This window comes from Staurois parvus, unplaced genomic scaffold, assembly GCF_062004578.1.
Source record: "Staurois parvus isolate SC_StPar_1 unplaced genomic scaffold, SC_StPar_1.0 ptg000014l, whole genome shotgun sequence".
In the NCBI taxonomy this organism is placed as follows: domain Eukaryota; kingdom Metazoa; phylum Chordata; class Amphibia; order Anura; family Ranidae; genus Staurois; species Staurois parvus.
This window is the reverse complement of record NW_028317810.1, coordinates 1,400,031-1,419,173: the sequence shown is the minus strand read 5'-3', so window position 1 is coordinate 1,419,173 and position 19,143 is coordinate 1,400,031. Positions and strand designations below refer to the sequence as shown.

The window sequence follows — 19,143 nt, the reverse complement described above, 5'->3', positions numbered from 1 at the left end:
CCTAAAACCACACATACATTTGTGCTGTGGCTAAACCGCAGTGCGCTGATGTGAGCCTGCTGTGGAAGTACATTGCCTATGTGGACCAAGAAAAACAAAAAAGGGGAGATTTCCTTAGTGGTGACAGTAAACAAAAACCCAAAGGTTCCAGCCACAAAACAGAAGAAAAGGTTTTGTATTAAGTCAAATTTTTAATCTGCTTTGCACTTTGAAAACCAAATCCTGAAAATTAAAAAACATTACGCAGTTTATCAAAACATCTCAAAAATAGTTTAATTTTATAACCAAGTAAATGCTTCACAAAACAAAAACAAAATAAAAAAAATTCTACTGCGTAAACATGGTTAAAAAATAAAGCAACTACCAACATATCCAATTACAGCCCATAGCTCATTCTTGCTGAATTCAGGCTCTGCAATGCCCAATTCATGTGCAGCAGCAAATGTAAAAAATATTCTAGCATTCCAATTTCTGGCCAGTTTAGACCTTGCCAAGCAGTGCACAGTGATGTTATTTTTTGCTATGTGAAACACTAGATGAAATAAGTCCTATTTTTCATGTGGTGAACAGATATGGTACTGCTAGAGACAGATGGAGATTTACCTAATATAAGGGTTAGTGCAGTAAAGAAAGCAATTTCACCTTTATAAAAAGACATATGCAAAAATATATATCTGAATAAATAAGGATCCTGATAAAGATTGAAGATCAGTCTGCAGTTTTGCAGTTAAAACAGAAGTCTATCCTATAATTTATTAAACAGTAAACTGTCCACTTGAGGCTAGAATAGAGGTCAGTGAGATGCCACACGCTGCGAGCAGGACTCTGCTTCTGCCTGTGAATGCTATTGCTCATCCAATGTAGACAGGCTTCTTGTAATGCCCTGAAAGAAGAGAGAAGTTAGCAATCTGACAAAATAAAAGGCTTAATATACATTGAAGATCCACTATTTAAAGTATATCTGTTGGGGAAGGTAACCAATGCAGAGTAACTGTATAGGGTGCAAATTTTAGAAATTTTCCAAGTTGCGGGACCCTAAAGACTCAGGCCCATGAAATGTCTAAGTTTAAAAGACAAATCACCTTTAGAAAATAAATGCACATAATGGTGCCATGTTACATCCTATGTACATAATATGGTGCAAAAAATAGTTGAGTTCGCCTTTAAAAATGCTAAAAAAAAAAGGAAAAAAAAAAGGCATAGAAGCACTGCACAGTGACAGCTGTAATGAAACAGATGCATCTTTCCATTCAGCCTGACTATTCCTTGAATTTTCAGCCAGAGCTGCGGAGCAATAGTAGGACTATACAGACTTAGTACAAGTGTTTGGCTCACCATTAAAAAGGTTTGTGTACTTTCCACTTAAGTTTCAGATAGGCTTTACCAGAATTCAAAATATGTAGACTTACTAAATCAGTCAAATGCCATTTCTTGACTTTTTCTAACACAGCGAGCAACTTTCCTCCTGAATTCACCATTTGGGTCTTCCCGCCACTCTTTCTGAAAAGCAAGAGAAGATGCAGGTTTAACAGACAGCCTATTCATCTAGGTGAGACGTGATCTCAGTGTTAAAGATGACCTTGTATGATGGTGCTGAAACATTATGGGTAAAGCTGCATATGGGTGTATTCAAAGTTAGTTTGTTGCTGCAAGCCATCCAAGTGTTCAAGCGATTGTAAACCTAGTTTTTTTTTTTTTTTTTTACATGTCATACTTAACTGCTCTGAGCAATAGTATTGCACAGAGCAGCCCAGATCCTCTTCCTGGGTCCCCTACAACTTCTGACTCTTGCCCCGGTGAAGTACCCCACTGATAGTGCGGCTCAGCCCCACCCCCTGCTCTCTGGGTCTGACTGACAGCAGCAGGAGCCAATACCTCCCACTGCTGCCTCTATCCAGTGAGGAGAGAACGCACAACACTGAATTGAGATTGGGCTCCAGGTAATTATACGGGGGGGGGGGGGGGGGGCTGCATGTAGGAAAGTAAAGGCCAAGTTCAACTTGGTTCACTTTTTTCACCTCAATTCCAGCTCCCTTATGTATCAATATAGCAGTTACAGTGTGTATTATTGCAGTAATTAAAAGGCTTTCCAAAAAAAAAGCTTTCCATTTATTCTACACACCCTTCCCCTCCAGTGTCCACATGGCTGTATAAAAAAAACCAAAAAAAACCCCAAAAACACTTCTCCATTACTTCTTGGACAGACTTTAGGTTTAGGGTCATGACACAGGAAGGAGTTGACCAGATTATTATACAGGATTTATATAGCACCAACAGTTAGCGCAGCACTTTACAAAATGAAGGCAGACATTACAGTTACAATACAATATGGTACAAGAGGAAACAATGCCCTGCAAGTTAGAGATCACAATATAGGAGATGACCTTCGCACACACCCGGCATCATCTACCCTCCTACCTACTACTCACTTCCAGGTGCACTTTTATAAATGAAATGCAATCAGTGATCACTGTTCTTACTAAATACACAGGCATCTTTTTTTATACCTCAACTGCCAAATGAACAATCTATGCAAGATGAGAGTGTGCTGAGCGATCAGATGACAGCCTATGTGGATAGAGCTGTAGTAATTAAAACAGAAGTGTGTTCTGAGTTCTGTAAAGCTCACCATACACTATACAATCTGATTGTACAATCTTCTTTAGATCTACAATCAACTATGTTGTGCAAGGGCCTGCCTGATTGGCTACAGAATGATTGGATAGATGGCGTCTCCTCCCATTATATAGTTTTGGTAAATCTAAAAAATGGAGATCATACAGATTGTACAATCAGATTTTAGTGTATGGCCACCTTTATACACCTAAAATTAACTTGTTGTGCTTTTGGTTCCATTACTTGTTAACTGCACACCAAACATAAATGAGCACACATTTTGTCATGTGGAAAAAAAATGAGTGACAAAATGCAGCAAAGCGTGCAGCAAAAAACACACAACACCAAAATGTCCCATGAGCCACATGTAGCACAGCCCATTGCTGGAGCTTATTTGGGCGATTGTTGTGTGGGGCAGCCCAATCAAGCATAAACGCTCCAAACCCCTCCCTCCTATGTACTTGTATAAAGATGGCCATACGCTATGCAATCTGATTGTGCAATCTCTGTACAATTTCCTTAAGATTTTCCAGAACTATGGAATAGGAGGGCCCACCTATTCCATAGTTCTGGAAAATCTTATCTGCCCATTTGCTCTGTATCCAATCTAGCAGGCCCTTGCTCTACATAGTTTATAGTAGATCTGTACAATCTCCTTCAGAATACACTTCTGTTTTCAGTACTACAGCTCTATCCATAGGCTGTTTTGTGATCACTCTGCCAAATTAATGATCTATACAAGATGAAAGTTAAGGTAGGGGGGAAACCCCCCCCAACAAAAAACAATTTCTGTATTTATTAAGAACAGTGATTATTGACTGCAGACTTCAACTGGGAGGAGTTATTCTTACCGAAGGCAGCAGAGCAGAAACAGCAACGTGTCAAAAACTGTGCAAAAACTGCTAATTATACACTGCTAAAAAAAAAAACAAACAAAAACAAACAAACATTTAATGCCACACTTTTTAATCAGAGTATAGCATCAAGTCAAATAAACTCCTGGGATATTGATCTGGTCAGTAAAGTAGCAGAGGGGGTTGTTAACTTCATTAATACCAAAGCAACTGAAGCTGAACAGATGGACTAGATAGGCAACAAGGAGACTACCCCCAAAACAGAAATGGTTTTACAGGTGGAGGTCACTAACATTTTTTCCCTACTCATCTCTTCTGACTTTTTCACTAGTTTTGCATTTGGCTAGTGTCAGTGTCACTACTGGTAGCATGAGGCCATGCCTGGACCCTACAGAGGTTGCACAGGCAGTCCAACTCCTCCAGGATGGCACATCAATACATGTCATTGCCAGAAAATTTGTTGCATCTCCCAGCACAGTCTCAAGCATGGAGGAGATTCCAGGAGACAGGCAGTTACTCTAGGAGAGCTGGACAGGGCCGTAGAAGATCCTTAACCCATCAGCAGGACCGGTATCTGCTCCTTTGTGCAAGGAGGAACAGGATGAGCACTGCCAGAGCCCTACAAAATGACCAATCAGAAACAGACATCCTCTAGCGGGCCCTGTGCTCCCTGCCTGGCACCATAGAGCTCAATTGGCATTTGCCATTAAACACCAGAATTGGTAGGTTCCGGCACTGGCGCCCTGCGCTTTTCACAGATGAGAGAAGGTTCACCCTGAGCACATGTAACAGACATGAAAGGGTCTGAAGACGCCGTGGAGAATGTTATGCTGCCTGTAACATTGTTCAGCATGACCGTTTTGGTGGTGGGTCAGTGATGGTCTGGGGAGGCATATCCATGGAGGGACACAGACCTCTGCAGGCTAAACAATGGCACTCTGACTGCCATTAGGTATTGCAACAAAATCCTTGGACCCATTGTCAAACCCTACGCTGGTGCAGTGGGTCCTTTGTTCCCCATGGTGCACAACAATGCCTGGCCTCGTGGTGAAAGTATGCAGGCAGTTCCTGGAGGATGAAGGCATTGACACCACTGAATGGCCCCCACGCTCACCTGACCTAAATCCAATAGAACACCTCTGGGATAAGTTTCGGTCCATCCGACGCCACCAGGTTGCACATCAGACTGCCCAGGAGCTCAGTGGTGCCCTGGTCCAGATCTGGTAAGAAATACCCCAGGACACCATCTTTCGTCTCATTAGGAACATGCTGCGACGTTGTCCGGCATGCATACAAGCACATGGGAGTCAAACAACCTACTCACTACCATTTTGAGTTGCTGCAATGAAATTTCAGCAAAATGGACTAGCCTGCTACATTTTTTCACTTTGATGACAATGAAAATTGTCAACCTACAGAAGACAATTCAAAGACACCCCAAAAAAACAACAAAAAAAAACACAAAACAAACGATGGGGCATCCTTACGTTCCTAACACATTACCCAGTCCATATCAGTATAGATATTCAGCATTAAATTTTTCCCCATTGAGATCTGATGTGTTTTCAAAGTGTTTTTTAATTTTTTTGAGCAGTGTATTTCAACAGGAAAGAAGTTTAAAAAGCTAAAAATAATGGCTCACATCCAACGTTAAGCAGGCCATACATTATACAATTTTCTTGTTCAATTTCCTTTAGATTTAAAGTTCAAATATGTAGTGCAAGGGCCTGCCTGATTTCATAGCAATTGAAAGCGTTTAGGTTTGACCTCATATCATATGTTTTTTGGTAAATCTAAAGGAAAATTGTACAAGAAAATTGTATAATGTATGGCCAGCTTTAGAGAAGCTATAAGAAAAAGGGCATTCAAGCACTTCTGAAGCACAAAGAAATGGGCATCACTGAGTACTGCAGACAGTGGTCGGCCATGGAAACAATGCAGCAGATGAAAGGCGTCATACTTGCTTCCCTTTGATATTAGAATATGTCCAGCAGAGCCATCAGCACAAAACTGGTGGAAATCAGTGGGACCCAGGTACACCAATCTACAGTCCAGAGAAGTCTTGCCAGAAAGACTCAGATCAACTGTAGGTATGGGATTATGCATATAGTTTATCTTCATGTATTTTTTCTGTTTGTTGAACTAGATTGACTTGTGCCTTTTTAATCTAACAACTTTGTAGGATTTTATGGACATTCCCTTTAGAAAAAAAAAAAAACTTAAGATCAGAAATTCACTTTTACTAGCAAAAAGTCGATTTCCCTTTACATTTCGTGCAAGAAATACGCTTAAAGTATCCTAGTTTTATCTTAAAAATGGGGCAAAATTTGCAGATTTGGGATTGTTTGGAAAAGATGAGTGTTTAGAAATGTATATGTAGGGTTATACATTAAAAAGTTAGTTGGGGAATTCTTCAAAAGGTTTAGATTTTCACATTTCATTTTAGGGTCCTTGGACATGGGCAGCTGAGTTCATTTAGCATAAAATGCTGGAGTCCTTCCCCACCCAGGCAACTCAGCTATAGTGTACAGCCTCCCACAGATGTGAATGGCTCTGCGCTGCTATACTCTAGTTTAGGGCAGAGGAAGATGCCAGCATTTTTGTTGAATGTGTTTAGCCACCCATTTTCAAGGGTGCATGTGTTTTAAATTAGTGACTTCTTAATCTACAGTAAATGTGTGTTAAAATGTCACATTAACTGCTTCAGAAACTATACAAACCAAAGTTGTTTTTGCCCAGCACCCCGCCTAGTTATTCTAGAATCAGACTATAATCAAATTATACACAATGAGCATCCAAAATGCTAATCCCCCACAAAAGACTGCTAAATTGTATGTAAAGCCAGGATTACCAGGAAAAAAAGCAAAACCAAACCACTAATGCAATCACCACATCTAAGGACTGTAGGCTGCAATATGGGTATTTGGGTTTAGATATACTTTCAAACACCATACAGTTCAGCTAATAGTAAAGCTTCATTCACACGGGTGTACTTAAGCATAAGCCCGTTTGAGTGTCATGATTGCCCACATTGGAATGCACAGGTGTTCATGAATCTCTGCGCAGGCAGTCCCATTCATGTCAATAGGGACACTGCAGCTACACAGACAACCACTGCTCCCAATTTGATGGCTGTGTGGGTTCAGGTCCCAGAACGTAGCAGTGTGCACTCACAAACAGCCCTCACACAGAGATATGCTCAAGTATGCCCATGTGAATGAAGCCTCAGCCACATTTAGCGAGACCTGCTCTGCCATTCTGGAGACCATTCACTGCTCATCTATCAAGGATCCTTGGATGACCAATGAAAACTTCAACATTGTCCTAAACTAGCTATGCCATTCCCAAAATTAGCAAGTTTTCAAAAGTATCTTTATTGTTCATCCTCACAGTAAAAAGGTGGCAGGGGACTTCATAAGCTGAAGATAGACACTTACTGCAGCATCTACATTGGCAGGAGAATCACTGTTTGGGTCAGCAAGCATAGAAATAACACTGATCATGATGGTTTCCACTGTGTGTATAGGCAGCCATCGCTCCTCTGGTTTTTCATACCCAAATTTATCTTCACCTGGCTCATGGAGGATGGATATACAGACATCACCATTCTTGGCAACTGGCAAAAACAACAAAAGCACAGCACAGCACATTAGTGAATGCATCTTATTTCTCCATTCTGATATGGAAACCCAAAATAATTGGAGCTTTTGTTTTAGAAGTACAAGCCACTCAGCATGGCCTCATCCATACAGATGTACCGATCTGTACACTCAGAACAGTCTTCATCCACACTGGACAGTTCTGTGCAGCCTTTTGTCAACAGTATTTAAATCAATGACATGCAGCCAGGTTGCACAGATCTCCAACAGCACCCTAGAGCAGGGGTGGGCAAACTTTTTGACTTGAGGGCCGCAATGGGTTCATATATTGGACCCGGGGGCTGGACCAAGAGTAGATGAATGATGTGTATGTGTCATCCATAGTAAGTATAGTAATATTCCCCCATAGTAAGCATAGTAATTAATCCCCCCTATAGTAATTCATCCCCCCTATAGTAATTCATTCCCCCATATTAAGTCCCCAAGTCCCCCCTGTGTCAATTCATTTACCTTTGCTCCGCGCGTTCCTCTCGCCGTGTTCCCACGCCGTTCCGGTGTAGCATGAAAATCTGTCTCCTATGAGGATCTGTCCCCCTCGACGTATCTGCGCATGTGCTAGTTTCAGGCATTAGCAGCCGATCGGCGATCTCCGGCACATGAGCAGATACGTCGAGGGGGACAGACCCTCATAGGAGACAGATTTTCATGCTACACCGGTCTTCAGGGCGGACTGTGAGAGGAGCCTAGCGGGAGTCTAGCTCCGCGGGCCGGATTAAAAGGTCCGCCGGGCCGTATACGGCCCGCGGGCCGTAGTTTGCCCATTGCTGCCCTAGAGTGTATAGCAGTGCAGGTCCAAGCACAGATCTTAACACAGTTTTACTATTCTGTGCAATGGACCCATACGGATGTACACTCCAGGATGCACCTGGAGATCTGTGCAGTCAGCCACTTGTCAATTTCAACAGCCTGCAGCCTCATTAACATCTGTGCATCCAGTGTGGATGAAGAGGGCCCTTGAGTGTACAGTTTGGTACACCCATGTGAACAAGACCCAACTCTTACCAACTTTCAGGATCATATGTAGAGTGTATACATAGGGTCTTTCTAAATATCCTTCACCCAGGATTCACACATTTTAATTAGATTCAATAGGAAAAGTGTCAATCTTGGTTGAAAGATGTTTGAATTCCATCATCTCCATGACCAATATTTTCTGGAACTCGAATACCTATTAAACACCCAATTCCTCACAAAGATCTTCACAAAGTTTACAAACTGCAAGATCATGCAGATAAATAAGTGTAGGCTAGGAAAAAAAAAAACAACAAATTAAATACAGCATGGAAAAGAATGATTTTAAAAATTTTGACCAGATATGCTTTTAAAAAATAATGTTCGTACTAAACCTCCAAGCGTATTATGGAAAACCGATCCCATGAAAAATAAATTTGTGGTAGTTCAAACTTTGTCACACGATGTTAGAACAGGGGTTTATGAAGCATATATTACAATATACCAGATTTTTTGGAAACTATAAGCAAGGGTGTGCCATGTAAAAGATAAACATATCAAGCCTTAAAATTGCACACACCCATGAAATGACAAACTTCGGTACCCAAACTTTGGATGCCTTAAAAGCCCTTAAAAGGTCAGTTTACATTTAACCAAAAATATTGGTTGTGGCAACATGCCATTTATGTAGCGTATGACTTTCTTATACAGCCACCAACACATTTACATTCTTTTGTATAGGGAGGCTTTTGGGGGGCATAATGCTTGGGTGTAACTTTAATCTCCTATACTTTCTCCTAATGGACACAATCTGGCTGCTGTACAGTTGCTGAATCAATTCCAAAACCGCCAACTTGTCAGAATTACACAAGACTGCTGCAGCAGTCGGGAGGTTGTGTACCACCAATGTATGCCACACTTGTGGCAGTGAAAGGGTTTAGGCATTCTGCAACAACATTACTAATCATTTTTTAGTGTAAATGTATTACCACAAAGTAGTAAGAGTCCGGCACCAATACTTACCATTCGGATGCCAGATTTCTGTGATAAATTTCATTTTAGGAGGCCGCAAAGGATAGTCCTTTGGAAATGTAAGATACGCTTTAAAGAAGCCACCCTCACTGAAAAAATATGTGTGAACAGGTAATTAAACACTGTATTCAAATAGTATGAAAATGCATTTAGAGAACACAATGAACCCAACATACATTTGGAAATATCTTGTTCCAAAAAACAAACACATTACACCAAACACCCACCCAAAAAACACAAGACAATATCCCCCCCCCCCCCCCCCGGGATTATATAGAGTGCATTAAGGTAAAGAAAACCTTGGTTTTTTTGAACATTAGCATCACTTTAACTCTTCCATTTTCCCCGAAAAGGCTAAATTGATCTGAGATCTTCTAACTATAAACTGGAACCTCATGTACCAATCTTTGTATTTGGCTATGTGTGCAAGTATTCCACACAGCTCAGCCTACTGCTGCTACCTCCCAAACTGGCAGTCAACACTACAGTGTCATCTCAATACACAGCTGGAAAAATATTAAACACGGAACAGGCATAAGATTTTTTTGGCTAGCAGATTTAGATGGGCTTGAAGCTGAATTTAGAGAATACTTTCTCCCAAAAGGAACAAAAAAAACTGTTCGCGGTTTATAAAGATAAAACAAATGAAAAAAAGCTGATCACTGTAAGCCCCACTGTCCGTGTAGACTGTTTGGCTCAGCCCTCTACCTGCTTTGTCTGGTCAGCTTGGTCTGTTAAAAGAAACCGAGAAAGTTTCTGACCAGATCACAAGGTCAAAATAAAGAAGCGCCTAAAAAGCAAAGGCAGCCACCACATCTAAGAATTGATGAGCTCCAATTTAATACATTTCTGTTTTTGGGTTAAACACCACTTTAATCAGGAACATGAACAGTGCTGAGAAATGCAAAGACTTACAATAATGTGTCTTGAGGCCCAATAACAAGCACTTCCCATTTAAAGATATCATCATCATCAATGAGTCCTGCAGAAAAACCTTCAACTGGGTTTTTATTCAGTTCTGAAAGAAAAAAAAAATAATATGTTAAAAGTGCTAAATTATAGATCTATGTAGATGTCAGGATGACCTTTTATTTTATTAGGCGGCATAGTGGCTAAGTGGTTAACATGCTGACCTAGCAGCACTAGGGTTGTCTGTTCAAATCCAAACAGCACTATCTGCACAGAGTTTGAAGGAGTGTTTTCCCTGTCCTTCATGGGTTTCCTCCCACACTCCAAAGACATGCTGCCAAGTTAATTTGCCCCTGTCTAAATTGGCCCTGGCATGTGTATGTATGAATGTGAGTTAGGGACCTTAGATCAGGGCTCAACAAATCCCCAGGCACCAGGTTGCCATGGCGACTAGACATTTCATCCTGGCACCTGGGCTTTTGTCAGCCCATTCACTGTTCCACATCTGCTGTCTCGATTCCTGAGTGTGCCGTGCACTCACTTAGCATCAGCCTGTCTTGTCACTCCTTGACTGCGCCTGGTGTCCTGAGCTGCCCGCTCTTGCTAGTTTCCTTTGTTTAGCCGGCAGCAGGTGGGCAGAGTGTCGGGGGTCATGTAACCAGTGGTGGAGTGCGGTTCAGTCAAACAGAATACATCTTGCATAACTAAGCCGGGATCGGAGTTTATTTGGTCAGTGGCAGTGAAGAGTGTTTTGTGGACCAGCTTGCCCATTGAATGGGTAGGTGCTACACTGCTGCTGCACAATTTCTTTACCTGTGAGCTGAGGTTTTTGGAAAATCTCTTTGCTGGACTGGAATGTTACTTTGCTGGATTGTATTGTCTCTTTGCTAAATATATGGGGCTGTCAATTTTACTGTTCCTATTTCTGTTCTATTCCACTTCCCCGAAGCCCTGAAAATGCAATTACAGGCACATGGCTCCTAACTTTAGCAGACTCCTAGATTCAAAGAAAAATTTGTCAAGCCCTGCTATAGATTGCAAGCTCATTGAGGCCAGGGAGAGAGGATGGTATAGCAATACTGTCTGCATTCTTCTCATCACAAAAAAATCTCGATCTTCAAATTAAGATCCCAGGTAAGCCAACACTGGAAGCTCAGTTCTTTCCAAGTACTCTTATCAAGTAACATTTGTAGCTTAATGAAATATCACAATATGTTTAGCTAACCATTCTGACAAGCTGTCAAGGTACTACCAGGGGTGTGAAAATTAAAAAACTACTTGTCCAAGGGACTAAATTGGGATTCCAATCTACTTGTCGCTCATGAATATCTGCTTGTCCTGATGAGTTTTACCAAGATGGAAAATATAACGGGTTGAGCTTAAACTGCTAGAAAATCTTAGAACCCCAAACTTTTTTTGAAAAATATTTTTGAATTTTAATGCAAAAAACAAAAAAACAAAAACTAAACCCAAATGATGTTATGCTGAGTAAACAGATACCAAACAAAATGCTTTAAAATTGCATACACCCGTGCAGTGGCAACAAACATTTTAATATCCATAGGAGACTTAACAGCCTTTACAGATTACCACCTTAGACCTACAGAGGTCTGGTGCTAGAATTAATGGCCATGATCTGACGTTCTCAAGTGATGCATCACATGTGTGGGCAGATTGTGGTTTGCATGTGTACAGGACTGACACAAGTGTTCGCCTTTGTGCATGGGGACGCGGGTGCTTTAAAAAAAAAAAAAAAAATTTTTAAATTATTTATTAGGCTGGCCATAGACAGGCCGTTTATCGGCCGATAAAAATAAAAAAAAATATCGGTCATTGCTGCCATGGATGCTGCCACCAATGCGTTACGAAAAACTGCCGTTTTTTGTACATTTTCCAGCATGACAGATAGAAAAGAAACGAGAAGAAAAGAATCAAGAAGATCCCCGAAAAATGACCGATTTAACAGGAGGAGCCAGTGGCTCCCACTGCCATCAATCTGCCCTGTGAGGAGGGGGAGAGAGCCATGCTCATGCACAGTGCTAAATCGCGATCAGACTCAGGCAAGTATAAGGGTGGTGAGGGGGGACCTGTCGCACAGCAAGTTTTTTTAACTTAATGCAGAGAATGCATTAAGATAAAAAACCCTGAGCCTTTAGAACTAATATCTACACTCTTCACAGTAAAGAACCCCTTTACACAGCAAGAATGAACCACTTCTCATCCAACTTCATTGTGATGTCACATGTTTTCTTTAACCCAATCATCCATGGCTTTAAATTTGGCTGGTTCAGCAGGGAAAGACTGAGTATCAATTCACGTATGGACAGGGTGAGTTTACAGAAGTTGATCTACTGATCGACTTCTGTACAACTTCCCTGTTGGATTTTTTGCCGCTCAATCAGCACCACCAGCTATACCAGGCAGAGCTAAACAGTGTATTGTGACTGTAGGGAAGTCTGTCTGCTCTCAGAATACAAAGGCTCAGCAGGGAGTATTCCCCCATCCACATCAAATGTGTGGATAGAGAAAGTCATTTTTCTTTCAACCCACCGGTTGAACGGAAAAAAAATAAATAAAAATGGACTCCTCTATGGCTAGCCTTGGAGACCTTAGGTTTAAAAGGATAAGTTCAAAAGGATAAGATCACCGTTCGATCGCGTTGACTGGTGCTTTCTACGCCTTACCCTATAGCAGATAGGTCTGGATTCACGGTTCCGGATTCACGGTTCCTCGCTAACATTATGTCCCTCTATTCTCATCCTTCGCCGTCTGTCCTGCTGAAAAGTGTGGTTTCTTTGTCCTTCCCCCCATATCAAAAAGGGACCAGACAGGGTTACCCCTCTCTCCCCTTTGTTTTGTTATGGAATATCTCGAACGCCATAAGAGCCAACGACTCGATCTTGGGCATCCGCACCCCCTCCTCACATCACAAACGCTCTATACGCAGATGACCTTCTAGTTTACATACGACAGCCACTTCTCACTCCCTTGTCGATTCCACGAGTTTCACAGATTTGGTTCATTCAGTAACTTTAAACAATATCTCTAAAACGGAGGCTTTGAATATCTCTTTACCTGACCATGTGTTGACGAACCTACACTCTAATTTCTCTTTTCAATTGCAACCAAAGGCAATTACGTATCTTGAGGTCTTTATTTCCTCAGATCTTAATGCTTTATATTCCCTCATTTACCCCTGCTTTCACGTTTACGTAAAGATTTGGCTTTGTGGGGCGCTTCTGCTTTGCCCTGGTTCGGACGCATTAACACCATTAAGATGGATAACTTGCCTAAGTTACTGTATGTTTTCCAGACTCTGCCAATCTCTGTACCTAGGAGTTTCTCTCTCTCTGCGTTCTATTTCGATCAGATTTATTTGGCATCAAGGGTTCAAGGTTAAAGTATAGGTTACTTATCCAAAACTCGAGGGAGGGGTGGGTTTGCTTGAATGAGCTATACTATAGAGCCGCATTACTGGCCCGGATGCTTGACTGGTTTCCCAGACCCTTCCGTAAGGCCTCTTCTATGATAGAACAAGATCTGTCCCAGGTTGATCTTGGAGCCCTTCCATGGGGTTATGACGACTTTCAGCGTTTCTCCGGCCTGTCCCCATTGGCTGTCACTGTGCTACGGCTTTAGTATAAACAAGGTGTAATTGCACTTCTGATCCCTAACCACTATCATCCTTATTTGATAACCCCGCTCTTAAACAAGGGATGGGATCCTCTGCTATCTGTCCCTATTTGCATGCCTCATGGCCCGTAGCTCGGGATTTTATTTGCCTCCAGACGGGTATTCCACTTCACGGAGGTCCTTGGGACTGGCTGACCACTTTACAATTATCCTCATTCTGCAGACACGTTCTACCTCACATTCATCGTTCACTATGAGTTTAAGCAGTTGTGTTCCCACTCGAAACCACCGAGACATGTCTTGGCTTCCCTCTACAAAGAACTGCACAATTCTCTTCACTCCAAACTGCCCCCCCCCCTTCACTAGGGTGTGGGCTCGAGACATTTTGGCTGAGGACTGGTCTAAGTCGTTCCATTTCACTCAAATCGTCTATTTCCGGTTATTCACAGGAAAAGAACTTTAAGCTTCTTTCTCGATTGTATAGGGACACCCTCTCCCTACACAAAATATTTCCTTCTACATCCAATCTCTGCTGGCGCTGTACTGAAGCAGTCGGTACACAGCTCCACATTTGGTGGGATTGTGACTTGATACAACCCTTCTGGCATCAAGTTTTTGATGTATACAACAGGATCTATGGTGAGTCCTTGACCTCTTCACTGGAGATTGCTCTCCTCTCCATATTAATGGACTCACTGGCAGCACAGAAGAAAAGTTTGTTGCATTTCTATCTGCAGCTTGCCAATTGATATCCCTCTTTTGGAAAACGACTACCCCCCACCTCTTCCGATGTGGGTTTCTGCTCTTAATGATATCTTGCGTATGGTGGAAATGTTGGCGTTTGCCAATGAAACCTCCGATAAACACAAGTTACTGTGGTCAGTCTGGCTCCATTTCTCCTCTACTCTGAGGATTGTGCTCCCCTGTTGTGTCATAATAGAGTTGAGCCTTGTCTTCCCAATTCATTTTGCAATGACCAACAGTTTGACATTATCGTCCATGCTTGGCTGCGGGCCAATGGGGCGCACCAATGGGGTCCTGGTGGTGGACATTTGACTCTGCTCCTTGCAGTCCCCACCTCCCAACCCTCTCACGTGTCCTTTACTGTCTCTACAACTGGTTTCTCTTTTCTTTCTGTACTCCTTTATCTTTTTTCTTAATTAGGTTTATATACCGAGTTAAATGGAGGTATTTCTTTTTGCTCCCCAAGTCTCACCCAGGGATACTCTTTCTGTATACCTCCATAACAAATGCTGTTAATCCTTTTATCTTTTGTTGTATGGAACTATTTGCACTTATGCTCGTGGATCATCTCCACATTTGTGCTTTCTGTATATTTACTTGTATGTAAATGTCATTCCTTGTTTTGTTCTGTAAAATGTAATGCAAAAATGTAATAAAGACAAATTTGCCTTTAAAGGATAAGTTCACCTTTGGGAACGTTACATGTGCCACCCATTTTTAAGGTGGAACACGTAACGTGTTCCTGATCCTGCACCAGATGCATGCTGTCCCCCCCGCCCCTCCACCTCATCCCTATGACAGAAGGGGAGAAGTTCCTCATACTAGTTGTCACTTTTCAAAAACAGCACGACCACTCAGCCGCATCATTCATTCACAATCCTCTGAATGAATTTACTACAGGTCCCAACAGACTTAGCAGCCGTCAGCTTGTAATCCTCAATGAACACCACAGTGCTGTGGTAGTTCATGGATTCTTCCTATTAGACGTATCATACAAGCAAGGAGATACATTTACAGTCTGCAGGAGACCTGCATGGCATCAGCAATCTGCTGATCGCTTGTGAAATGATTTAAAGGCTCCTAACAAAATAAATGCACTTTTACCTGCAAAAAAATTTGCATTTATTTTTGGTGTAAAGGTGAACTTATCCTTTAGCAGTTTCCTCCCAATTCTAATCACCAAAGATTTGTATATTGCAATCATATTCCCTCTTAACATCTTCTGTTGATCTGCCAAAACATCAGTACTCCTGACTTCCTGTTGTCAGCCCTGCCCAGTGCACCTAAGTTTCTCTTAATCCCCCTGCAAAGTCCCACAAATACCTGTAGATTCCACCTAAAGCAGCTTCATGTGATGCTGTGGCAATGATGCTGCACTGCTCCTGAATCCAGAGCAGATTTGTCAATTGTGTTAGTGATACCTGGTCCAGATATGGCAAGATGAGAAGGTCTTAAAAGGCATGGCTAACATCACTGTCACTGCCGATCCAAAGCCTGTAACTTGTCAAGTATTAGCTGTGGGCACTACTGTGAGCCTGCTCTAAATAGCTTATTCAAGAGGAGTTCATACTGTCAGCTTATGTGACATGGATGATGAACTGTAACCACTTGCCTTCTAGGCACTTCTACCCCCTTCCTGCCCAGGCCAATTTTCAGCACTGTCGCACTTTGAATTACAATTGTGCAGTCATACAGCACTGTACCCATATGAAATTGTTTTTTTTCACGCAAATAGAGCTTTTGGTGGTATTTAATCGCCACTGGGTGGTTTATTGTTTGCGCTACAAATAGAAAAAAGCGCAAAAAATTAGTAAAAAAAAAAAGTTGTTTCTATTATAAAATTTTGCAAACAGGTAATTTTTCTCCTTCACTGATGTACATTGATGAGGCTTCACTGATGGGCACTGATAGGCGGCGCTGACTGGGGGGGGGGGGGGCACAGGTCATCAGTGCCCTGATAAGTCAATAACCGGCAACTGCATTTATCCGGTGATCTGCTGTGTCATTGGACACAGCAGATCACCTGGTAAAAGGCTGCTGGAGATTGCCGGGTGTGGGCCGCTGGGAGGGAACGGTCTGGGAGGTCATCATGATGCCCTTCCAGAACTGGACAACCATGCTGTAGCCGTCACTCGGCTATAGCGCGGTTGCCAAGTGGTTAAAGAATCACCAAAGCCAAAACTTTTTTGGAGAGGGATTAGAACACCCAACAGGCTGTGACAGCATGAGGGGTGAGACACTACTAGCTCAACAGGTGGGGAGGAAGAAGAATGGCCCCAACCTTGAGCAAATTCTGAGCCGTCACGATCATGATGCCTTTCACCCACTGGGGCAAAGCAAAATGCACTAGGGGCATGGCTTAAAAGGCACTCAAGGCTGAGGACAGGCTCATTCCTCTCCTGCTGTTGAGCTAGTGGTGTGCAGTGTCATTCCCTCATCTTCACTACTTTCTGGATCAAGTACAAGACAGCCTGCACCTCTACATGGCTGGGAGACACCAGATTCATTACCAGCAAAGCACCTTGAGCGGCACTATAGTGGCTCACTTACACTTGCTTTAACTTTTACATTGAAGTGCCTACTGCTTCAACATGCTTCCGTGGTGTTTTGAAGCTATGCACTCTGCGTGTTGATTTGTTTTAAAGGGGTCCAGCAGAGTGCCAGCTCATAGGCATCTCCAGCCCGGCTGACCCCCAGCTCATTGGCATCTCCAGCCCGGGCTGACCCCCAGCTCATTGGCATCTCCAGCCCGGGCTGACCCCCAGCTCATTGGCATCTCCAGCCCGGGCTGACCCCCAGCTCATTGGCATCTCCAGCCCGGGCTGACCCCCAGCTCATTGGCATCTCCAGCCCGGGCTGACCCCCAGCTCATTGGCATCTCCAGCCCGGGCTGACCCCCAGCTCATTGGCATCTCCAGCCCGGGCTGACCCCCAGCTCATTGGCATCTCCAGCCCGGGCTGACCCCCAGCTCATTGGCATCTCCAGCCCGGGCTGACCCCCAGCTCATTGGCATCTCCAGCCCGGGCTGACCCCCAGCTCATTGGCATCTCCAGCCCGGGCTGACCCCCAGCTCATTGGCATCTCCAGCCCGGGCTGACCTCCAGCTCATTGGCATCTCCAGCCCGGGCTGACCCCCAGCTCATTGGCATCTCCAGCCCGGGCTGACCCCCAGCTCAATGGCATCTCCAGCCCGGGCTGACCCCCAGCTCATTGGCATCTCCAGCCCCGCTGACCCCCAGCTCATTGGCATCTCCAGCCCCGCTGACCCCCAGCTCATTGGCATCTCCAGCCCCGCTGACCCCCAGCTCATTGGCATCTCCAGCCCCGCTGACCCCCAGCTCATTGGCATCTCCAGCCCCGCTGACCCCCAGCTCATTGGCATCTCCAGCTTTGCTGTTCCTCCTCTCTGGTCACTGCTCAGCACCCGCTATAATGCTCCCATGTTGTGCGCCTTGTGTGACATTGCTAGTTTCTCCTGCTCCGCTCCCCCAGCTCTGCTGATCCTCTACTGCTTAGTCCTCTCTCTCCGGTCCCTGCTCACCTTTCACTATAGCATTCCCATGTTGTACACCATGCGTGCCATCTGCTAGTTGCTCCACTCCAGTCCCCGCTCACCTTCTCGCTGCTCCTCACGGTACACCAGAGGTGACATCTACACCTGACACTTCCAGAATATATACACATTAATGGGAAGTGACTGATGATGTCTTCCCAGTTTGCTTGTTGGTTCCCCAGTGCATCCTGGGATATCTCATACCTGCAATACCTCCAAAACAAAGCTAAACCTGAATAAAAGCCTCAAACGCTGCAGGTGCTGTTAGCAAGCTTTGTCAGATGGGGTATCATTTTGGAAGCAAAGCAAACAGTGTGAACAGTACTGTAGGCTTTTTTTCTTCTTTTTGTGTAAAGAGCTTTGATTGGCATTGAGAGTTTCAAAAATGTGTGTCCAATGCCACATGTTGAAGCTGATGTAAACAGGCACCAGGTGATTCCAGGGAATTGTGAGGCTGTGATTGCTGCATGTGCCCTATTAGGGGGAAGATTTGTCCTGATGCCCCATATCCCCAAGAGTGAAAAGAAAAACCCAGCTTTGAGGGTGTCACTAGAACAGGAAGAGGGCAAATCTTCCAACCATACCTACCAGAAATGTCCTCACTTTGGAGGGATTTTCTCTCACTTCCGGTTTTGGCTGTGGGACAGGAAGTAAAGGGAAATCTCCACAATGAGACTGTTACCACCTACAATTGTCCTTTATGTTACCCAACACAAGCCTTTAGTTTTACTTAAATCCCAGCCGACATGTGCGGGTGAAGTAGAGCCAGTCGGCCTGTACAGAGCTTCCTGGGAGTAGTTATCAGGAGCCCCCTCAGACATGTGTGCGGCCACAGAGAGGCAGACATCACACGGAGAACAAATACCGAGGTCTCGTGAATGCGGCGTGGCATAGGGATTGCGAAACTCCTCCAGCAGCCAGACGAGGTGTACGCGTCCCCTCCAGACAATAGTCTATGTACCGAGAACAAAGGGACACCCTCCCCATTACCTGCTAGCTGCTTCCTGAGCAGAAGGCCGGCTTGCTCTGCCATAATGTCCAGATACCGCTTCCCTTTCTCAGCTCTCCGCCTCGTAACACTTCCGCCCTTATAGGCTTCGCTGCCTTGTGAAACGCACAAGCCCCGCCTTTTCTTTGGAACGCACAGCTGAGCTGCAGGACACTGTTTCACGTGACGTTTTCATTGCAGGT

At 43.7% G+C, this 19,143-nt stretch overlaps 1 protein-coding gene across 1 annotated transcript; it reads right to left on the bottom strand.

Annotated features, from left to right (window-relative positions):
- Positions 1–247: 247 nt before the first annotated feature.
- LOC149473474 (ubiquitin-conjugating enzyme E2 G1-like) lies at positions 248–19,134 on the bottom strand. The gene is made up of 6 exons (XM_089676626.1): positions 18,943–19,134; positions 10,028–10,130; positions 9,104–9,201; positions 6,908–7,086; positions 1,410–1,500; positions 248–883 (listed from the first exon to the last, which is right to left on the bottom strand). Exons 1-5 carry the CDS (start codon positions 18,983–18,985, stop codon positions 1,414–1,416), a joined length of 510 nt encoding a protein of 169 aa, XP_089532752.1. The 5' UTR covers positions 18,986–19,134; the 3' UTR covers positions 248–883; positions 1,410–1,413.
- Positions 19,135–19,143: the final 9 nt, after the last annotated feature.